The sequence below is a fragment of the Pantherophis guttatus genome, chromosome 3 (genome assembly GCF_059756535.1).
Source record: "Pantherophis guttatus breed Tessera chromosome 3, ASM5975653v1, whole genome shotgun sequence".
Classification (NCBI taxonomy): Eukaryota; Metazoa; Chordata; class Lepidosauria; order Squamata; family Colubridae; genus Pantherophis; species Pantherophis guttatus.
This window is the reverse complement of record NC_142065.1, coordinates 163,362,401-163,385,818: the sequence shown is the minus strand read 5'-3', so window position 1 is coordinate 163,385,818 and position 23,418 is coordinate 163,362,401. Positions and strand designations below refer to the sequence as shown.

General features: G+C 42.2%; 1 protein-coding gene and 1 long non-coding RNA gene across 13 annotated transcripts in view; one reads left to right on the top strand and one right to left on the bottom strand.

The window, feature by feature from the left end:
• The first annotated feature begins 483 nt into the window (after nucleotides 1-483).
• The window catches only part of ANKRD12 (ankyrin repeat domain 12), a 91,886-nt gene continuing 68,951 nt past the window's right edge, over nucleotides 484-23,418 (top strand). For 2 of the 12 annotated variants that reach the window (XM_087891329.1, XM_060682039.2), the window contains exon 1: nucleotides 484-5,461. In XM_087891329.1, the coding sequence (XP_087747455.1) occupies nucleotides 5,384-5,461 (78 nt within the window). In that variant the 5' untranslated portion in view covers nucleotides 484-5,383. The other 10 variants (XM_087891331.1, XM_034429469.3, XM_087891326.1 and 7 more) reach the window with 9 other exon arrangements.
• Nucleotides 9,837-23,418, bottom strand: part of LOC117672649 (uncharacterized) — an 85,846-nt gene continuing 72,264 nt past the window's right edge. The window contains exon 4 of the long non-coding RNA XR_009620190.2: nucleotides 9,837-11,321. This is a non-coding gene — a long non-coding RNA (uncharacterized LOC117672649). The remainder of the gene's footprint in view (nucleotides 11,322-23,418) is intronic.

The window sequence follows — 23,418 nt, the reverse complement described above, 5'->3', positions numbered from 1 at the left end:
AATTATATTAAAATGGCATATCTATTAATGCCAACTATAGCTATAACTATATCCAGCCAAGCTGACTACCAAAAATTTTAAAATGTAGACAATCTTGCTTCATAATATGTATTTTATGTGTATTATAAGTATAAAATTTAAATTGTGTACATCACCACATACATAAAATGGATAGCTTATAAATTTAGTAAATAAATAAATGGAAAAAATGTTTTTTTAAAATTTCTGATTGACAGGAAAATGAATTAATCATCAATTTGTCAATAATGTCAGTCTGAAAAAAACCAAACTCTATATCAGATGGTGACATACAATGAAAGAACTAAGCAATACGTTTTATTGCATACACCTCCCAATAAGTTATTTTGTAACTGCTTACTGATATAGTTTGGTCAGAATCTAAATTCTTCTGTTGCTTGCCATACTTCTGGAGATATCCATAAATTCTTGTAGCTTTCTGTTGTAATGTGATCTACATTTATTTTCTATTAGTTTCTGATAAATTTTGTTATTAGTTGCAAAGTTGTGTCTGACCCATCGCGACCTTATGGACAACTTTCCTCTATGCTTTCCTGTCTTCTACCATCCCATGGAGACCATTTAAGCTCACGTAGACTGCTTCAGTGACTCTATCCAGCCACCTCATTCTCTGCCATCCCCTTCTTCTTTTGCCCTCAATTGTTCCCAGCATTAGGCTCTTCTCCAGTGAGTCCTTCCTTCTCATTAAGTGGCCAAAGTATTTCATTCTTATAAATAGAAAAAATCTAAAGTATTTTGACTGCTAATATACCTATTGTATAGAATTTCAGTATAGTCTTTGCATCTTGCTGATCTTTGAACTAGTTATCTGTCAAGTGGGATCTTTTAGTATACCACATTCTTCTATGTTCAGAAATCTTTTGGAAGACTCTCCCTTTTTTTCTATAATCTGTTTCTATTCTCAGTATTTTTACAGATATCATAATTCTGCTTGTAAGTTTCTTTCCATGATCTCAGATTTTCTTAGTTTTGGCTTCTCTTCTTGACAATTTTCCATCATCTGTTCTGACATGCATTATTGTTTCATCTGCTGCATGATCCTTTACAATCTCTTTTCATATTGACCCTTAACAATTTACTTGATTTCATTCTACAGTTCCTCTAGTTCCTTATAAATGATGTTCAGGACTTGAAAGCAATACTTGATGTTATCCTTGAAAATGGTGCACGTTCATGCTTAAGATCATATTGTAGAAACTCCTTGGCTTTCTTTCACTTTAGCTTGACTTGGAACTTGTACATGAGCAGTTGATCTGCTTCACAATCAACCCCGGCCACATTTTTTTTCCTATTATAACAACTTTTCCAATTATCGCCAATAATGTAGTGTTTAATTTTTGTGTGCTGTCTCTGGAGATGTCCATATATGTAGCAGTTGTTTTGGTTATTTGAAGAATGTATTAATAAAGAAATTATTGGATTGTCAAAAACTAAATTGTTCTTCTTCATTTTTGTTTCTTAGGCTGTATAGTCTAACATTGTTTTCCTCCTTTTCCAACTATAACGTTCCATTCTCCAACCACAAGCAGCATATTTTATTTCCACATTCTGTTCATTTCAGATTGAACTTGATCATAAAATTCATTAACCTCTATACTGCATCAATTATTGAAGCAAGGCTGTCCTTGAAGTGTAAGACATATTTTGTCACTGACTAGACTCTACCCCAGTAACTGTCTTTGCTATAATCCTATGAAAGAAATGCCATTTTTTCTTATTTCCTTAATAAAAACAAACACAAAACTACTCGATTCATTATTTCAGTTCATTAATACCTGAGATGTCACTGTGTAGTTGATTCATTATATGATTTCACTGTGTTGAGATTTTTCATATCCATGTTTATCTTCTATGTTCCCACTGTAATTCTGTTTTCAGTTTCCGATTTTATTTTCCTACATTGCAACTTTCCCGCAACTAGATTGGCTTCAATCTAGACTTCATAAAACCATTAGTAGTACTCAAAAAGCTCAACTGTTCTCAATATCATATTTGCTGCCATTTAGTTAAGTGCCACTTGGTCCATGAAGCCCATCGTCTGGCATTATATCATCAATCACTTTATTCTGTCTATCCAGGTAGTTTTCATGGTTAAATACAGGAATGACCTTACCATTGCATTTTCCCATGCAGTATGAAATATTTGCAGTTGTTGCTAAAGCAATCATCCATTTCCTCTTTTTCCTATGTGACTGCTTCCGTATATAAATCCCTGTCAGCTTTAAAAGGGCACCTAGGATGACCTTCACATCCCGGATGATGTAACTATATTGTATTGTTGTAAACTCCTGGCGTTCATAGCCCATTCTCCCACGAACAACTACACACTCACCAAGATGAGGCAGCATAGCTTGACTTGAAGGACATACACATAAATTATCTTAACACAATATTTATTTGCCTTATTTCAAATGAATTTATAGTTTGGTATGAATAGCTAGATTCTCAAACTAAATCCATTCATCAATTACCCTAAAATGTTACTGCAAATCTGTTTTTAAGGTCACCAATTTATGATATTGCAAATTCAAATTCATTTTATGTATGTATGTCTCAATGTGTGTGTGTATGGGATTTTATAATCAAGCTAATTCAATATTCAAAAAGATACCATTACTTTTTTCATGGATAAGAGGATTCTCTGGTTTTTATTTTGTTCTCATCTGAATTTTTTATTGAGTGATTATATTTCAAAACCAGCTTTCTTTTAAGAAAATATAATTAATGAAGTTTTTAGGCCAAACCTAATGTAGTTTTAAGTCAGTATCAGTAGCAACTAGCTAGAATTCTGATTAAGCAATCACTTTCCTTCTGAATAATTATTGTCATGTTCCCATTATATAAATTTTGATTGATATTCTGGGCATTATTTCATTGGTTTATATGAATATGATGTTTTATAGATTGTCTTCCATCTAAAGTCTAAATGCTACAAAACTGAATGCATGTTGTGCTCATTGATCAGTGTGTAGTGTATATGACAACCTTTCAAGAATAGATACAAAATTATGCAAAGTTTTAAATGAAAATGGAATATAAAGAATTAAGCATTCTTTATTAAAGATTCCCACTTATGGGCGCTGTTCCTCTGATCAATGACAAAAATCATTTATGATACTGCTTTCAGTTATGCATGGGAACTGAAAGAGCAGAAAGAAAGAAATGGGAGAATATTATCTTCAGATGAGATATTAATATTCAACTTCGTTGCATGTTGACATGACATGTTTGTTGTGGTCAAATGTGTATTATGGCAAACTACTTTTCTATGCATTCTCTACACAACAAAATTAAAGAATCCTCTGCATAGGGGGGATGAGAAAAAAAAGAAACCTACATATTGTGAAGGTTTAGAAAAAGGGGATTACATAAGGATATAATAAAATAAAATCACTAATTTAAAAAAATCTGTAAACTGATGGATTAAACTATTCAGCATAATATCTCTATTTCTCATTCTCCAAAATAAAACTACTAAATCTGTTAAAGAAGGAAATAATGCCTTGAATTATATTCAACTAAATCTGTGGCACATCTCCTTTTCTCATAAAATCTTTTGGAAAATTGAGGAATCCTCTGGAGGAAAATTAAGGGAATTCATGGATTGAATCTAAGTGAAAGTCTTACTGCAAAAAGAATAAGCTTACATAACACTGAGTGAATCATGTTGATATTTAGGCTCTTTTTTTCTTGAAATTTTATATTTAAGAGGAATTATTCAGACCAAGATAACAATTTGATTTTTGTTCTTATTGGAGATTTGGTTTTTTTACTGTGACATGGGCAAACATCTAGGGTACATAAGAGAGGCAGTTTGGTATTAAGACATCAACCTACAAATTGGAGAATTCCAATATCCTGTTCTGCTTTAAACACAAAGCCAGCTTGGTGACAGCTTGGGCCAGTTGCGCTCTCAGTCCTAGAAAGATGGCAGTGGCAAACCAAGAAACTACAGGGGCTTGCCCAAGCATTACCAGGAATTAAAGCTTTCTTGAAGGCACACATTTATTATTTGTAAGGCCAAAAAAACTGAATGACCAATAGCTGGCAGCAATACAGTTAAACCTATAAATAATGTCTACTCTGTTACAATTAAAATTTTGCAATGAAATTAAAAGCAGCAGAGGTCTATCTGCTGTGTTTGTTCCTGAATGCTGAAACGGAACAATCTTAATATAGACCTATTGCCTATAGATTTATTTGTATACAAATAGTGATGTATACACCACCTTTTCAGATTCTAAATATAGAACTTTATGCTGTATACACCACCTTTTCAGATTCTAAATATAGAACTTTATGGTCCAAAAAGGAAAATATTTTTACTATATATTCATCCTAAATAGGCAAAAGGTCTTAATTTAACATAAGGGTAACTTCATAAATCTTCGTTTACACTTGTAACCTAGGACAACACTGTGTATCCACCAATCATTTTTAACTTAAGGCTAAACTTAATAATATGATACTTGATAACTTACCAACATACAGTATTTTGATTTAAATCTTAATTCTAAAGCCCATTTTTCTATATTCAAGTAGAGACAGGTAGAGATCACGATTAAACCACGCAAGAATGTTCCGAGTAGCCTTTCGGACTTGTAACGGCGGCGTCTACTCGAAAGCTTCCAACAGAAACCCGGTTGTTCGCGACACTTATTATTCAAGACAAGCAAACGGATTGCATGGAAGTCGGCCTACACTGACATGTCAATAGTGCACTGAGGTCCATTCGTGGATTTCACGCGTCCATCCTTCGAAAGGAAAAAAAAAACGGGGGGGGGGAGAGGTCTGCAACAAGTACAAAGAAAAAAAAAGGACCCGAATGCGGTTTAACACCTGCTCCCGGACGGCTGTTTTATTAGGATGCAGCAGAGCTCCTCAAACCAGCCACGCATGCGTGCTCACTGTTTATTAAAAATTCACTGCGCCACCGTCCTTCCCAAAGCCCTTCCCTCGGGAAGGGAGTAACCTGAATGACCGAATCCTAAACGTGCTTCGGTACCTGTTCGAATCACCTGGACAAGCAAAGTCCGTAGATTCTTCTCTCCCCTATACGCCTCTTTAACAGAACCACCCCTGCCCCCGCCGCCGGTATTTCGAGAAAGTTCTAGCCGCACCACCCAAGAAGAGAAGATGATCTCGACGCTTGCGCACTAACACTTTCTCCGCCCTCTAATCGTAACCGTGCCCGTTATTCTTTTTTTTTTTTCCTCCTTCTGGTCGGTGGCTATGTTAAGAAACGACTTAAATTACTGCCGCGGAACCCCTAGAAACGCTAAGAACGGGCAATTGTGACGTCGGCCTTTGCTCCGAATTCTCCTCACCTCCCTTCGCCTCGCTAATGCTCACGACCGCACCGCGTGTCTACCCGTTCCTCTCGCCCGACTCCCGTCACGTGAATGGCGTTTCCACCAATCCGGTAGGCGAGTGACAAACCGACATACTGACGGACTTGAGGTGGGGGGGGGAGAAAGAGGCGAGGAAAAGGGGAGCGACTGAACTGAGGGGAAGGGGTGTCGTCCAAACCCGACTGTTACCGTAGCTGTTGGAACGGGGTTGGAACTCGGGGCGCCGCTCACTGGCAGCGGGTGGCTGAGCAGCCTGGAAAGGACAGCCCGTCTTGTCAGGAGTCGTCTCTCTCTTCCGCTGAGGAAAGGTAAAGAGAGGAAGAAACTGCCAGTGTCGCTACCGCAGATTCGGGTCCGGGGAGGGGGAATGAAGGCGGCGGCGGCGGCAATTACGTGGATGACACCCTCGGTTAATATCGCTGTGAGGTGAGGGGGGGAAAGAGGTGGCGGGAATAAAAACAGCCGCGGTCGGGTTTTAACGCTGCTCCGAGATTTTCTCTTTCGCTTCCTTCTGCCATATATAGATATATACGTGTCTGTCAAACTCGCTCCTTTCTGCAAATGTGGCTGTTTTTCTGAGGTAGTGAGCGTGTATGTCCGCCCCTCTTCAGCCCCAACCCGGTCTATACATGGATGCGATGGATGGATGGACGTCGGTGTGTGTATATTATTCGTGCCTATGTATGTATGTATGTGTATGTGTGTGTCCGTGTGTGTGTGCTCACAAGCGCGTGTACGTGTGCGGACCCGGGTCAGTGCACAGACTACCGTGGTGCACCCCGCGAATCGCCCCTTCTTGGGGTCCTGGGTGTTGTGTGCTGAGCGGGAGTCGTTTTGCTCCGCTGTGTTTCCCCCCGGAGCGTTTGAGAGGAAGAGAGAACACTCCTCCTGCTTCCCACCCCCTTTCTTGCATTGCCTTTCCTCGTAATGGAGGTACTGCAGCCGGTTTGCCTTCCTAGAACGGGCACGAATCCTTCTCGGCTCTCCCGACACGCCTTCTCTCAGCCTCCACGAAAAGGCTTGCATTCTCTGGAACGGTCGCTCCGGAGGCAGCAATCCCCAAGCTTTCTGGCGCTCCCAGCCTGTCACCTTTGGCGCGGCTGCAGCTGGAGCCATGGCTGCCGCTGCTGTCACTACTTCTCCGTGCTTGTGGGCTGGTCCCTGATACGCGTTTTCTCTCCGCGTTCCTCATCGTATACGGTACTAAGGCTTCTGCGTTTAAAAGTAGGGTAATTCATAGCTATCCTAGCGCTGCTAACTCCCGAGTTTTCTGGTCTGCAGCATTGTCAGCCCTTTTTTAAAAGGAAGAGGCGGTGGTTAGCGGGCGCGCGCGCGCCCCCGCCCGTGAGTGTTTGCGTACATTTCTACAGGCTGCTGAGAGGGGGTGAAAAAAAAGAAAAGAGAAAGCATAAACGGTGTTTCTAGAGCTTACGGAAATAGTTATTGCCAGCATCGATCGGATGGACAGTGTGTGCTAGGAGCAAAAGAGTATTTAAAAACTGCGCCTTAAGTTCAGACAAGCCGGTTAGCCTAGTTTGGTACAAGACATGTGTCTCTTGGCTGGATCTTAAGAGGGAATAAAATATTTATATCTTTCTGTTATATATTAAATAGCTTTCTGTTTCTTGCTTGACTTTTGCCAGTGCTAAAATTCTTATTTAACCTTTAAAATTGAAACGACTTGAACATTAAAGAAAGGAAAAGAAAAAGAAGTGCACTCTTTGGCTAAAAATGGCCAGAGTTTTGAGAGTGAGAAAAATAGCATATTGAGAATCATGGAGTTTGGTGGACGTGGATAAGACTATTAGATATTTCTATGTGCTTTCAGACAAAACACTCTTCAAATTTGCCACAGTGAATACTTAATGCAATTATACTGAAATTATATAGTAATGAATTATGTAATTAATAAATATACCTGGAAGACAGGAAGTGTTGCAGAAGATTTAATTAGCTCTCACTTGGTTCTGTGCCTCACACAAGCCATTACTTTTGGATCATACTGACTGAAAATAATTGCAGATGTCACAGATGTATAATGGTAATTGACTGGTCTTTGAGGTGGTCCTTTATCTGGTTCCAGAAATTCCACACAGAAAGTTGCTGTTTCTTTTTATACTGAAAATAGGGGAAGTCTCTTCCCCTGAAATACATACATATGTATTATTTAGGAATACATACATCTATATATAAGAACCACTTGTTTATCTGTTGTCCTAAATGAAAGGTTTCCTTCCTTTTGCTCAGAAACATTCTGGAATTTTTTTGCTTCTCATCCTTTTCCTTACTAGTCATCTTGACCTGTAAATCACACAGAAATTTGGTTAGCTATAGAATAGGGTGCAAGGAGGTTTTGTAATGTTTTGTATATGATACATACTGGCAGGGGTGAAATCTACTTATCTTCCCTACCGGTTTGGAAGTGCATGCGCCGCATCACGTGTGTGCGCAGATCCTCTGCACATGCGGAAACCCTTCTGTGCATGTGCAGATGGTAAAAAACAGGTTACTTCCTGGTTAAAACCAGGAAGTAACTATGACTGGGCAGGTGGGCGGAGTCTCATGCTGCCGTCGCTACTGGTTCTCAGAACCACCCGCCGCCATCGCTACCGGTTCGGCCAAACCAGTCCAAACTGGTAGCATTTCATCCCTGGATACTGGTAATTGTATGCCACATGGCATGATGGAAAATGTCATACAATGTTGGCAGTATTTCAACTGGCAGAAGAAAATGAGATTATAAATGACATGGTAATTGCCAGATTGGACCAGAAAAGGTAACTCAGGGTTGATGACAGGTAGAACTGCACTTAATCTTCTGTTTCCTTAGTTGAGCTCTTTTCAAGATTGTTATCCAAAGTCCTAATCATAAGTGTGTTAGATTATTGCATTATATTTGCATTTGAAATTGTTATTTAGCCATACATAAATGTATTTGGGGGGAAAGTTTGGTAATTTCAGTTTGAGACTAATATTCATATAGAGATAAAGTATATGAATAGTTGTAAGTAGGCCAAGAAGGTTTTACCAGCTGTGTAAATCAACCCACCCACCCCTGAGATGAATGCTCCCTCATTCTGCTGTCAGAATCAGTAACATGGACTACTGCACCACAACATAAATATGTGCTGGAATAATGGAAAAATGATTCAGTATTTCTGATAATCATGCTTGTGGTTAAAAATATTCATTCTTATTTATTCTGAATACTATTCATATCCATTCTAGAAAATATTCTACATCTACAGGAAAAGTATTTCACTCTACTTAAAAGATTAGGTAGATGGTATGGAAGTACTTTTGGATCCATTATTAACATTAGAGTCTTAAAGGTCTCAGGGGCTTTTACAGCTATTTATTAAAATAAAATTAGAGCTTGTGACCAGCTTATTTTGTAATAATTATTTTGTAAATAATTATTCAATTATTCATAGCTTTCTATGGACAATTACAATGATTTATTTGCAACTGTGTCTTTGGAAACTGTAAAAACTAAGGTTCATTCAAATCAGCATCTATGCCAGCTGGACTGACAGGTGCAAAATATATTATTTTGTTGCTTTGCAGTGTGTCTATAGTCCATTTCCAAACCCAGTTCAAAGTACTAGTGTTCAATTTACTAGCACTAAATGGTTTAGTAACTTAGGAACCTCTAATATTTACCTATTTGGATTCTAGTGATCTCTTCTCTCCAAGTACCTTTGCCAAATTAAGTGAAGCAGATAATCACAAGAAGGGCCTTTTTAGGACAGGTGTTTTGTTTATGAAACCTGAAAACAAACCTGGAAAACTTTGACACCTTATTGTGTATCTTAAGCAATCATTTTATTCTGATTTGTAGTATTGTTATTCTTTGTTACTATTCTTTGTTTTTCTCTCTATGGGTGATGTAGAAAGGTAGCATACAAAATAAATCTAATAAAATATTGAGATTATTGTATTAACCAATTTAAAATTGTTGCCAAGATGAAGGATAATTACTCCATTTATAGGCTAGCTTTTTAAAATAAGCTTTAGATTTGCTTTCTTCTCCTCCCTTAATTATGTATTTTGATTCATGGACACAATTTCTGCATATCTATTAGTGATTGTGAAAGCACCATGAATATTGACTTTTGCTTACAAATGCATTTTAGTTAGTAAGCAAATCTGCAAATACAGAATCCAGAAATAAGTATAATCGACTATGCAATTCAAATATAGACTATTCCAGATCTCAATAATTGGATAAAAATGCCAAATGCTGTCTGACTGTGTCACAAATAAAATAATAATTGGCATATTAATTACAATATATTGGTTTTCAACTAAAAAGGATGTTTAAAACCCAGAAGTATAAAACGGAATTTCTGATCTAAATACTGCAAATTCATTATAATATTTTCTAAATTTATAAATTTCTGTAGGACTACTCTGGTCAACATACAAAGATACTAGACAAGATGATTTGCAAAATAAGTAAATATTTTTAATTGATTTTTACAGTGTTTGTACCATTAACATCTTAAATTTATCTGATCGTACTTACGTGAAATCCAAATATGATCATATTAAACATAGACCTTTCCATATCACTATGATTTTGTGGTATTAGAACCCCAATTAGCATACTATCTCCACAAGAGTAACCAAGAAAAGCATTACCTGTAATTAAGCTTTTCTGTTTATTTTTTCTGTTCCTGTAAAAGTTATTATTTTCTTCAATAATGTGGCCCTTCTTCCTCCTTATGTATTAGAGTGAGGTGGATGTTTTTGTCTAATCGTCTACCTTTTGGCATACTATTTCAAGTTCTCATCCTATCACTTCATTTTCCACAGAACTAATTTATTGATTTGTTGATTCATTAATTCATCTAACTATTCTAGTGCCACTGTAAATTTTGGGTCCTAATTTAATTTTCCCTTCTTTTCTAATAACCTCCTTTCAAAGACCAGAGGTAAAATATCTATCTAAGCTCTAAAATGCTATCCACTCTTCGTCCTCCCTGCTCAATCATTTTACTTGGATGTTTTATTGACAAACAACAAATTGATCGATTGGCATATGGGAGAAAAAACAACCCCCCCTCCCCCATGCATCAAGCTACTTTCTTCTTTATCTTCTGGCCATTTTCAACTGAATTTCTTTGGAAAGAGCTAAATATTCCTTTCTCATTTGGTTTGTAATTTGTTACATGTAGAACATATGCATTGGTAGCAGACATCTTGAGTTCATGTAAGGTAAGAATTATGGGAAAGTGTAGCAAAACTGTGCTGATATTCAGTTAGTATAGGGGTGTCAAACTGGCAGCCCACGGGCTGGATGTGTCACGTGCAGACCACGCCCACTCCGGTTCCACAAAGGCAAAAAACATTGTGATATGTCACGTGACACGATCGAGTTTGACACCCATGAGTTAGCAGGATAATGACATGTAGAAGGAAAGCAGGGAATTCCATGGATTGGTCAATTTTAGATCAATTATCTAAGTTTTCGGATTTTTCCACTGATTAGAAACAGGTAATGAGGCTTACTTCATAAAATAAACATGCACCTTGAGGTCAAACATTCTAAATGCCTGTATGATATAATAAGTCATGCAACCTTATGTTTAAACATTCACCTGGCAGCCAGAAATGATAAAGTATTTTATATAGATGACTATACTGGAAGAGTATAGTCATCTATATAGTATAGTACAGGCAGTCCTTGATTTACAATAGTTCATTGATTGACCATTCAAAGTTACAACCTGACTGAAAAAAAGTGACTTAAAACTGTTTTGCACATGACCATTGCAGCATCCCCATGGTCACATAATCAAAATTCAGATGCTTGGCAACCGGTTCATATTTATAATGGTTGCAGTGTCCTCGGCAGTGGTGAAATCTTCCGCGGGTTGCCACCAGTTCGCTGTCCATGCTGGCTAATGGGGGTGTCTACAAATTAAGCTAAGCAAAAAGCAAAACAAAACATCACATTATGACCTTTACAACATTTAAAGATATTTAGAGGGATATGCAAAAACATTTCGAGAACTTTGGAACAACATCAGAACAGTTCCAGTAAGATCTGAACAACCCATTTCAAATGACAGTTGAAGTAACAAATCTTTTCAGCTCGAAATATTTTGAATTCAAAATATTCTGCACATATGTACTGTTTAAATTTAAATCTAGTTTTTCCCCAAACTCAGTGGTTTTGTTTTTAGATAGAAAAATATAATGGAAGTTAGTCTCTCTCCCTGAGATAAAGTGAAATATTTTTTTTAAAATATGTATGCTTTCATATATTTATTTTAATTCAGATTCTATTGTACACTGACTAGAATTCCTTTCATTTTAAACAGTTATTTTATTCGTACTTTTAGAAACTATGAAATATTTTAATTTAATTTAATTTAATTAATTCAATTTATATGCCGCCCCTCTCTGAAGACTCAGGGTGGCTCACAATACATTTTAAAAAATCATTATAAAAAACATTTAAAAATTAAAAACATTAAAAACTCATTCACGCCATTCATGGCCGGATCTCACCAGATCACAAGAGCGAGATCAACAGCCCCAGGCCTGCCGGAAAAGCCAGGTCTTCACTGCTTTTCAGAAGGCCAATAGGGTGGGGATGGTCTGGACCTCAGGAGGTAACTGCTTCCAGAGAGCTGGGGCAGCCACAGAGAAGGCCCTCCCCCATGGGCCCTCCAGCCGGCATTGTTTAGCTGACGGGACCCGGAGGAGACCAACTCTGTGGGATCTTACCAGTCGCTGGGAGCTATGTGGCAGAAGGCGGTCTCGAAGATAACCTGGCCCTAAGCCATGTAGGGTTTTAAAGGTAATAACCAACACCTTGAATTGTGACCAGAGGCCAATAGGGAGCCAGTGCAGCTCGTGGAGAATTGGTGTAATGTGGGTGTACCTAGATGCACCCACAACAGCTCGCGCGGCTGCGTTCTGGACCAACTGTAGTCTCCAAACAAGGATAGCCCCATGTAGAGTGCGTTGCAATAATCTAACCGTGAGGTGACAACGGCATGAGTGACTGTGAGGAGAGCCTCCTGATCCAAGTAGGGTTGCAATTGGTGCACCAGGCGAACCTGTGCAAAGGTCCCCCTAGCCACAGCTGTCAGATGTTGCTCTAATCTTAGCTGTGAGTCTGGGAGGACACTCAAATTGCGAGCCCGTTCTGAGGAGGACAATTTCTCCCCCCCCCCCAGAACCAAGGATGGACAATCAACATAGTCTTTAGGAGGCAATACCCACAGCCACTCGGTCTTGTCTGGGTTAAATCTGAGCCTGTTGACTCCCATCCAGACCCTCACAGCCTCCAGGCACCGGCACATCACATCCACCGCATCACTGAATTGATGCGGGGTAGAGATATACAGCTGGGTACCATCCGCGTATTGTTGATATCTCACCCCGTGTCGTCGGATGATCTCACTCAGTGGCTTCATGTAGATGTTAAATAGAAGGGGAGAGAGGACCGAGCCCTGAGGCACCCTGCAAACGAGGGGCCTAGGGGTCGACCTCTGTCCTCCTACCAACACCGACTGTGATAGACCAGAGAGATAGGAGGAGAACCACCGTAACACGGTGCCTCCCACTCCCAGCTCCCTTAGTTGTCCCAGAGGGATGCCATGGTAAATGGTATTGAAAGCCACTGAGAGGTCAAGTAGCACCAAGATGGAGGAATGACCCCCATCTCGGGCTTGCCAGAGATCATCCATCAGCGTGACCAAAGCAGTTTCCGTGCGGTAGCCAGGCCTGAAGCCAGACTGAAAAGGGTCTAGATAATCTGTTTCCTCCAATGACTGCAGGAGCTGAAGTGTCACCACTTTCTCTACAACCTTTCCCACAAAGGGTAGGTTGGAGACTGGACGAAAGTTCTTTAATTCTGCTGGATCCAGGGAAGGCTTCTTAAGGAGGGGTCTTACAATCACTTCCTTTAATGGTTGCGGGAAGGCCCCTTCCCTCAAGGACGCATTAACTAAAGCCTGGAGCCAGCCTCGTGTCACCTCCCTGCTGGCCAAAACCAGCTAGGAGGGGCAGGGTCCAACAAACAAATGGAGGAACTCATTGCTCCTACAGCCTTGTCCACTTCCTCAGGAGTCACCAGCTCAAACTCATCCTACACAATAGGACTAAGACCTGCCCCCGTCATCTCGGTCGGAATTGCCCAATCAAAGTCCAGATCCATCCGAATCTGAGCGACTTTATCCGACAGAAACTGCACAAACTCCTCAGCTCTACCCTGCAAGGGCTCCCCCACTCCCTACATTAAGGAGGGAGTGAGTAATCCTAAATAGGGCAGCTGGGCACGAATCAGCGGATGCAATAAATGCGGGAAAATGCGAACATTTTGCCGCCCGTATACATTTCTTTTTAATGTTTTTGCAATTAAATGGAAGAGTACAGTCATGATTATTTCATAATATATCAAACATACCGCCAATTCTTTGTAAACTATCCATAATGTTTCTTTCACAAACATTGTTAGAAATAATGTATTTAGGATAGACATAGATGTTCCCTTGTCAGAGGATTTGGAAAAGCGGTGTAGGTACTGTTTTCTATATTCAGTTGGGGTGTGGAGCAAAACTTCTTCAAAATCCAATTTCCTGCATAATAAACATCTTCTCTTTATTAGATTTAGCTTTGGAGCATTTGTTTTCACAAAAAAGAACTAAGCAGAATTAAGATTTTTGCTTCACTATGCATCATGTATTGGCTGTGCATCATGGTTGATGAGCTGATTTTGAATTTTGTGGAATATAAATTTGCTTCAATTTCATTGCTGATTCTAAAGAAACTGCTGAATTTTGTGTGAAATGTAAGATACAGTATTTTAAATTTTTTGGAGAAGTTTTCAATCAGTAATGACTTGAAATGTTTGTATCTGAGTGTGTTGAATTCTGGAATGTGTTATTGATAGTGGTGATGCTAACTTATATTTTTTCAATTTGTAATATGTCTGCAAATGCAGATTTTAAAAAAGGTATTTCCAAATGTTGGATCTCTGTTTAATTTTTTTGTAAATGAAAAAAAGGTTTGCAAAGCATAATTAAATCCAATAATAAGACATTACTGAAGACTAACAGTAACTAACTTTTAAAAACTGCAGGACCCTCAATAGCAGGGGTGTCAAACTCAATTTCATTGAGGGCCACATAAGGGTTGTGTTTGACCTTGGGGGTGTGGGGTGTGTGTGGCCAGGGAGGCGTGGCCAGCTCAATGTCACTTGTGTCGGGGACACCTGTGATGGCCTGGGTGGGGCTGGGGACATCTTCCTGCAGCCCTCTGCCAATGAAAACTGCCCTCCCAACCTCTATTTTCGCTGGCAGAGAGCTGAAGGAAGCCATCGCAGCTGAAAAGAGAGCCCAGGAGGGCCTCATGCGGCCCTGCTGAGCTCCGTTTTTACTGGCAGAAGCACCACAGGCTGGTCCTTTGCTATTTCCAGGTCGGCCCCACAGGCCAGATTTAAGCAGCCCATGGGCCAGATTTGGCCCATGGACCTTGACTTTGACACCCCTGCTCTATCATACTTGTCTTCACTTTGGACTTGATGATAGTAATCTGATAACTATAGTTCTGTTTTTATTAAACAACCAACAAAGGTAATTTTTCTCCAATATGTTTTCTCTTGTTTAATATTCAAAGAAACAACACTTATGTTGCTCCCCATATTTGTTGTGTGAGCAATCTGTTGCAAAATGTTCTGGCATTTTCCAGTGTGATGGTAATTGTGTGAAGCTTCCAAAATAACATTGGCTGAACTATTTTTTTCTATTTACAATCATTGCATTAAACAAGTAATAAAATAAAAATAATTTTAATTTGAATTCTAATTAATTTTAAAACATGTGTAAAACATGTTTTATAATGTAAATATTTTCCAGCCATTTTAAATATAATACCATGGTAATATATATAAAGAAAGTAACTCCCACTTAGGAAAATGAATACGGCAATAATAGTTGTAAAAATGTTTAAACAAAAATAGCCAGTTTTTTTTAAAAAAACCCTTTCCTTGCATTAATATGTACTGCATAGTTATACAAACTTTGGCATTTCAAAATTTGATAATTTTACTATATATTTTCTACCTGTATGGTGTTCAATTTAGAGCACAGATTAGGACACAGATTTTGGTATGATTTACTCCCAAACAATATTATTCAATTTTATGGCCAGACATTCAATATAACACTGAGTTTAGTATGTTCATTGATTGATTGGTGTTATGACCATATCAATAAAATAAAATAAAGGTAAAATACAAGGTCTATTTACAAGATGAAATAGGTAAAAGAAAACTCAATAATAAAAAATATATGTGCTTAATACAAACATCAATGTTCAGATAAACACATTGCCTTTACTCAGTACACCAATCTATTTAATATAATAGATCATTGATGGTTAACCTTTTTGGTGCTGAGTGCCCAAAGCGTGCGCGTGAATCCACATGTGCATGCCTGAACCCCCAAAATGCAATGCGAGCACCCCCGTGCATGTGCCCTGCCCCCGTGCATGCACGTGCGTTCCCTGTGCATGCGTGTGTGTTCCCCGCACATGCCCACCGCATATTCCCCCCACACCCCATTTTGGTTACCAGGTTGGTGCAGGAGGCTTTCCAGGCCCAAAATGGTGGAGTGTAGGGGGCCTTGCGCTGTGCCCCTATGCCCCGTTATGGCTTCCAGGTTGGTGCACGAGGCCTTCCAGGCCCAAAACAGGGCATGAGGGGCGCACGCGCAAACCCCCAAAATGCAATGTAAGCGTCCTGTGCATGCACCTCGTCCCGCGCACATGTGGCTCACCCCCTCGCACATGAGCGGCAGAAACCTGGCTGGCAGGAGCCGCATGTGCATGCGCGGTGTAGCTGGGCTGGGGCAACGGCTGGCGTGCCTGCAAGGAGGGCTCTGCGTGCCACCTGTGCCATAGGATCGCCATCACGATAATAGATTCTTAGCTGAATTGCATTGTGTATAAACTTAACAGTTCTGATAATAATGCATATGTTAGAGCCCAAGAGGAAATAGGACAATCAGGTCCCAGGGGATTGTTCTTTCAAGTAGGGATTTTAGATATCTACAGATAAAAGGGACCTACAGTTGACAAATAAGTCTTTTTGATGGGTAGGGTTTTACACCACTATACACTTTCAATTAGGTTTTGAATAGAGAGCCTTAATCAGGAGTATGCGTCTGGGTTCCATGTCTAATGTGGCTAATTTCTTCCAAATAATGTTTCTATTATGGAATTAAAAACCACATTTGAGATCTTTGAAGGCAGTAAACAGTTTGTCAGGCTTCCAAGTAACACCCCCAATGAAATCAAACTCCGAAGCTTGAAGTTCCTCAAAGTTAACTTATTAGAGATATCATATTGGCACAGCTGGACAAACCCGAATCTGAGAGCTTCTGGGTTTTCCACACCCAAAAGAAAGTTCAAGATCTTGCCCCTCACCCACATGTCCACCACACGTTCAATCAGGTATCGTCTGGAACAGAAGATACCTTCTCATCCTTCTCAACACAGCCTCAGGGCACAATGGTCTTGACTTTCTATAAAGAATTTTATTTTGACTACATATCTTCTTCACTGTATACAATCCCCACTCCCAATTTCCCACAGTAGAATTTGTGGCAGGCCTGAAGCCTGAAGGCACAAAGGTAGAAAGATGGCTTCCAGGTCTGACAGGCTGCCCCCCCTCAGAAAAGACATATGTCCTGGAAAGAGAATAATACAGGGGGTTAATCATATTCCTAACCCCCCCTCTGGGGGACCCTTTGGCTTGTCCAGGTACTTGTCATGGAATTGTTTGACTAGCCTATCTGCTTTCATATTCCAACACTTGACCCAGGTAGCTCCAGACAAAGGGTACCCTTTCCAGTGTACTAAGTTGTAATTGACCGCTATATAGCCTAGAATCTAATATTTTCTTGACTTCATAATGGGTTTCTCCTTGTACCACTATAGGAGGAGAAGGTGGTTGGGCTTGAAGTCTTAAGTTGGACCCAAGTGAGGGTTTCAGCAAGCAACAATGAAAGACAGGATGTATTTTCCCTGGAATGCAAGGAAGGCTAAGCTGAACTGTCACTGGGTTAATTATTTTTACTATTGGGAAAGGACCTAGGAACTTGGATCCCAATTTCTTGCTAGTCAGCCTTAATCGTATGTATTCAGTGGATAGAAAAACCTTATCCCACACCCAGAAGGGGGGTTGGCGTGAACGGTGCTTGTCTATCTGTTTTTTATATTCCTCTGCGGCTTCTGACAGTGCTTTCTTCATATTTTCCTACCCCTTTTTAAATGACTCCATCCATTCTGTTACAGACATAGACGAAGGGGGCTCTCTGGGCAGCTCCGGCATGGGGATAAACTCCATGCTGCTGGTGACCTGGAAAGGGCGCTCCAGTGCTACTGTGCACTGCATTGTTGTAAGTCACTTCTGCAAATGGTAATAGATCTGCCCAGTTATCTTGTTGGTAATCCACATAGCAACATATATTGCTCCACCATTGTGTTCGTATGTTCTGCTGCTCCATTCGTGCTCGGATGAAAAGCCAAACTAAGTCCTTGTGTAGATCCAATGGACCTCAAGAATTCTCTCCAGAATTTTGCGGTTAACTAGACTCCTCAGTCAGATGATGCAGCGGGGTATTCCATGCAGGCGGTAGATGTGTTTGATGAAAAGTTTTGCAAGTTTCTTTGCGGACAGTAGACCGGAGCAAGCAGTGAAATGGGTTTGCTTTAAAAACAGATCAGTAACTGTCCAAATTGGACGTTGGTCTTACCTGATACGTCCGTTCTCAGCATGTGGAAAAACGTCAGTCAGAATGGGGAATTCGCCCAGTCTAGCCAATGACCGAGTCCTTCCAAAGTTAAGGCACCGCCCCTTTAAGGCTGCCCCAGTTCTTCGGCGAGGCAGAGCGATGGACTCGAGAGACGTGTCCTCCTGAAACGATAGACAGTTAATATCACCCCCCCAACTGTTACCAGAGCGTATCCAAGGGTGGGGCTGACTGACGTTTTTCCACATGCTGAGAACGGACGTATCAGGTAAGACCAACGTCCAGTCTCCAGCTAGAGGGAAAAACGTCAGTCAGAATGGGGACATACCAAAGTCTGATGTCACCAGGGAGGGAAGAAACGGGTCCGGGAGCCTTCAAGCGAGATGGACCGACTGTAGAACCCTTCTGCCAAATGCCGCATCCGCGGATGCGAAGGAATCCACTTTGTAATGTCTGACGAACGGACTGATAGTAGTCCATGTGGCCGCACGACAAACTTCCTCAAGCGAAGCCTGAGTGGCCCAGGCAGCCGATGTAGAGGCGCTCCGTGTTGAATGCGCAGTGATGGGTTGAGGAAGTGGAGTGTCAGACTGACGATAGACCAAGGCAATAGTGGCTCTAATCCAGCGACCTAGAGTAGTACTGGAAACCCGGGTACCCATGGAAGTAGGATGGAACGCTACAAAGAGGGCTTCCGTCTTTTGAAGAGATGCCGTTCGAGTTATATAAATCTTTAACGCCCGGCGGACATCCAACGTATGCCACGACCTTTCCAGCCGATGAGTAGGATGAGGACAAAAGTCCGGGAGGACGAGTTCCTGAGCCCTATGAAAGGGAGAATTTACTTTGGACACAAACGAAGGGTCCAGCCAGAGTACTACCCTGTCGTTATGGAATATGCATAAGTCCGCCCGCACAGAGAAAGCTGCTAGTTCTGAAATCCTGTGGGAGGAAGTAATTGCTACTAAGAACGCAACCTTCATAGAAAGGAATCGTAGGGAAACGGAGCGAAGAGGCTCGAAGGGAGAAGTCATGAGAGCTTTAAGGACCTTATTCAGGTTCCATGTAGGAAAACGATGTACTGTAGGAGGTTGTAAATTCGTCGCTCCTCGAAGGAAACTTGTAATGATTGGATGATGGGAAATAGAATCCTTTGATCCGCAAGACAGAACGTAGGCAATGGCGGCTACTTGGCGACGTAACGTGTTCGGCTGTAGTCCTCTTCGAAAGACCAGCCTGGAGAAAGGACAGCACGTGTATAATCGAGGCTGAGGTAGGCAACACCGGCACTGAGGAACACCAAGAGACAAAGGATCTCCACGTGGCCTCATAAATGCGAACTGTAGATGGACGGCGGGCTGCTTGAATAATGGAAATGACCTCCGGCGGAATCCTGGCCCCTGTTAGGAGGAGCCTCTCAACCGCCAGACGGTCAAGCGAAGCCAAGCCGGGTTCGGGTGGAGGAGCGGACCTTGCAACAAGTGAACCTTGGAGGCAGGGATCTGCCAAGGAGGAGCTACAGAAAGGTTCATCAAATCCGCGAACCAAGGGCGCACGGGCCAGAAAGGGGCCACCAGGAGAAGTTGAGCCCGCTCCTCTAGTAACTTCTGAATTACTTTGGGAATTACAGGCAAGGGAGGGAAGGTGTAAAGGAGCCCCGAGGGCCATGGGCTGCAGAGGGCGTCCGTGGCTTCCGCTTGAAGGTCCAGGAACCTGGAAAAATAACGGGGGAGATGATGATTTGCACGAGAAGCAAATAAATCCAGAACTGGGCATCCAAATCTGGAGATGATGTCCTGAAAGAGAGCAGGGGAAATTGACCACTCGCCTTGATCCACTTGCGAACGGCTGAGGGCGTCAGCCTGAACATTCTCAGATCCCGAAATGTGATCTGCCCTAATGGAAGCAAGATGCTCCTCTGCCCAGCAGCCGAGCAGAATAGCCTCGTCCAGTAAAGCCCGAGATCTCGTGCCCCCCAATCGATTCACGTGGGCTTTAGCTGTAGTGTTATCTGTCAGAACTAGGATGTGTTTGCCTTTCACCACATCCTGGAACTGCCGTAAAGCGAGTCGAATGGCTCTCAATTCCAACAAATTGATGCTGAGATGAGATTCCTGGAGGGACCACCGACCTTGGGCCATATGATGGAGAAGGTGGGCCCCCCATCCGGATAGACTCGCGTCTGTAGTAAGCTGGAGCCGGGGAGGTTCTCCGAAATAAGATCCTCGGGCCAGAGCAGATGAAGTCCACCATTGGAGTGAACGGAGAACCTGGGCCGGAAGTTGAATTCGACGGGAAGAGCTCTCCAGCCGCGCACGTTGAAAAGGCAGCAAGAGCCACTGTAGTTCTCTACTATGCAGGCGCGACCAAGGAGTGATACCGAAGGTGGACACCATCATTCCCAATAGCCGGGAAAGCAGTAAGACCATAGCAGAACCAGAGGACAAGCATTTGCGAGCCAAAGAGTGCAGGTTGGACTGGCGTTCAGGGGAAAGGCGAACCGTAGAGGAAGCCGTATCAATAACCGCCCCCAAATGCAGAATGCTGGTGGAAGGGGACAGGTGACTCTTGGTCCAATTTATTGAAAACCCATGGGCTTGAAGGGAGGTCAGGACAAAGGATAAGTCTCCCTGGGCCGATTGCAGGGAAGAGGACATGACCAAAATGTCATCCAAATAAAATTGAAGCCGAATCGGGTGGGAGCGAATATGGCCAATCAGGGAGGCCATAATCTTTGTAAATACCCTAGGGGCTGAAGACCGTCCGAAGGGTAAGGCCCTATACTGGTAGTGCTCCCCGCTGAAAGCAAAGCAGAGAAATTGGCGATGGGAAGGTAATATAGGTACATGCAAATAAGCCTCCGTTAGGTCGATGGAGGAAAGGAAGTCGCATGGGCAAATCGATTCGAGAATCGACGTCAGAGACTGCATCTTGAACCAGCGATACTTGATGTGCTGGTTCAATGATTTCAAGTCTAAAATAGGACGCCAACCACCCGAGGCCTTCTGTACAACAAAGAGATGGGAGTAGAACCCGTGGCCTTGTTGAGACACAGGGACTGGTTCAATGGCGGCAATTTGCAAAAGGTGGTTAATTGCCTCCGAAACCCTCCTCGACTTACCAGGGTCCCATGAAACGGGGCACGCCATGAACCGGGATGGAGGAGGTGATGAAAATTCCAAAGCTAAACCCAGGGAGATGGTGTTAAGCACCCATGTATCTGAAATGGAGGAAGTCCACTGATCTCCAAACAATGCGAGACGACCCCCAATAGGTGACCTAAAAACTTCCTTATCTAGCCCTACAAGACCAACGGCCCCCTCTCCCCCCCCCCGGTTTGCCCTACGAGGGGTAAATCTGGACCCTTGTCTAACCTGGGGATCCGGATGAGATCTGGAGAAAAAGGGCCGCTGAACCCTAGGTTGGAAGTTGGAGGAACCAGAGGACTGAAATTGAGAAGACGGGAAACGAGCATCATAGCGACGAGAAGCTGGAGGTAGAATCTTTCGTCGATCCCTGGTTTCCACGAGTAGAGGTTCTAAGGAGGATCCGAAGAGAGCCCCGCCGGAATAGGGGGCCGAAGCAAGTTGCCATTTACTACGCATGTCGGCCTGCCAGTTTCTGAGCCATAAGAGATGTCGTGATGTCACGTTGGATCCTGGCTGAGAAACGTGCCAAATTTAGCGTGGCATCCGCCGAATATTCAAGAGCTGCAGCAATCTTATTCAGATCTTGATGAGATCTTGCATCTGAGACAGGAAGCCTGGCCTGTAGTTGTTTAATCCAAAGCAAGGCCGCTCTGTTAAAAAATGATGCCGAAGTAGAGGCTTGTATGATGCCCTTTTTGTAGGGTCTTTTCTGCCCTTTTGTTCTCAGGCCACAGGGAGTCTTCAGGAGGTCCCGTGGGATGAGACGAATCAGTTAGGGCCACTATGGGAAGGTCCACAGATGGTACTTGCAAAATATCCGCCAGCGAAGAGGCGGAGTTTTACAGTCGCTTGTCCAAACCATTGGGACTAGGACCAGCCCCCGGTAAGGTCCACTGATGTTGCAGCACGTCAGTGAATAATTTAGGCGCCGGAATGGTTTCTGGGTCACTGGTGGGCTCTGCAAACATGGCCGCCGCTGGATCAGATGTTGTTGAAGTAGAGGCAACGGAAGGAGGGGATCCCAACCGAGTGACGGCAATGGCCTTAAACAGTAGGGAGCGAAAAAGGTGCGGTTTAAACAAACCAATAAAGGCAGGTTGGTCAGGCCCCAAGCCTTCATCATCTGACCAGGCTTGATCTTGAAATTCCTCACCCTCAGAGACCGAAGCTTGGTCTAGGGGGATCTGTAGGTCAGATTGTCCATGGTCCAGTACCGCCTCCCTCCGGACTCCTGAATGGGCGTGAAACGGAGCTTCTGAAGATGGAGGAACAGGGGCCTGGTTTAGGCAGTCAGTAATAGTTTGGCGGATAGCCCTAGCAATAAAAGCCTCCAAGGAATCAGTCATCGGAGGAGGAGGAGGAGGAGGAGGAGGAGCAGGAACTGAAACCAGGGGTGGAGATGATCTAGCATCTGGAAGAGACTGGAAGAGCCTCTGGGGTTCAGAAGGTGAAATCTCCTGGGAAATCCCAACGATATCTGGGGAGAGTTCCCTCAACCATGTTGGTCAAAAGGGATATGGGATGGAAGGGTGAAGAAATTTCTTTAGATCCTCAATTCCAATATATTCTGCCTATTAGATGTACGTCCAGGGGGATGGACTTAATCTTAATTAATGTATATATCGCTCCATTTTCATTCCACCTTCTAGGAAGGGATTTGTGGGATGAATTAGATTCAGTATTAGCTACCTTAAAGGGACGCTTTCCCCAAGCAAAAATTATATTAGCTGGAGATACTAATGCAAGACTAGGTCCCTCAATGAAGAGCTATGCTAACCGAGGCCTGGTACCAACTGGTTACTTTTATAATGAGTTCACTTGGTCCTCAATGGACAAGAGGACCAATAAATATGCCCAGAGGTTAATTTCCCTGCTGTTTATGAATGATATGCAAGTACTTAGTGGCTCGAGTGATGGGTATATATATCCCTATACTTTCTCGTCCAACAAAACCTCAACCTCTATCGATTATATCTGCACTTCCTCTAGTTTAGTACACCATTTTTCAGAAGTAAGAGCTATATTTAGAGAGGAAAGTGACCACTTTCCCATCACGGTTCTGGTTTCACTCTCTTCAGAAGTTAGGCCTCATTCAAGAGAGGAAAT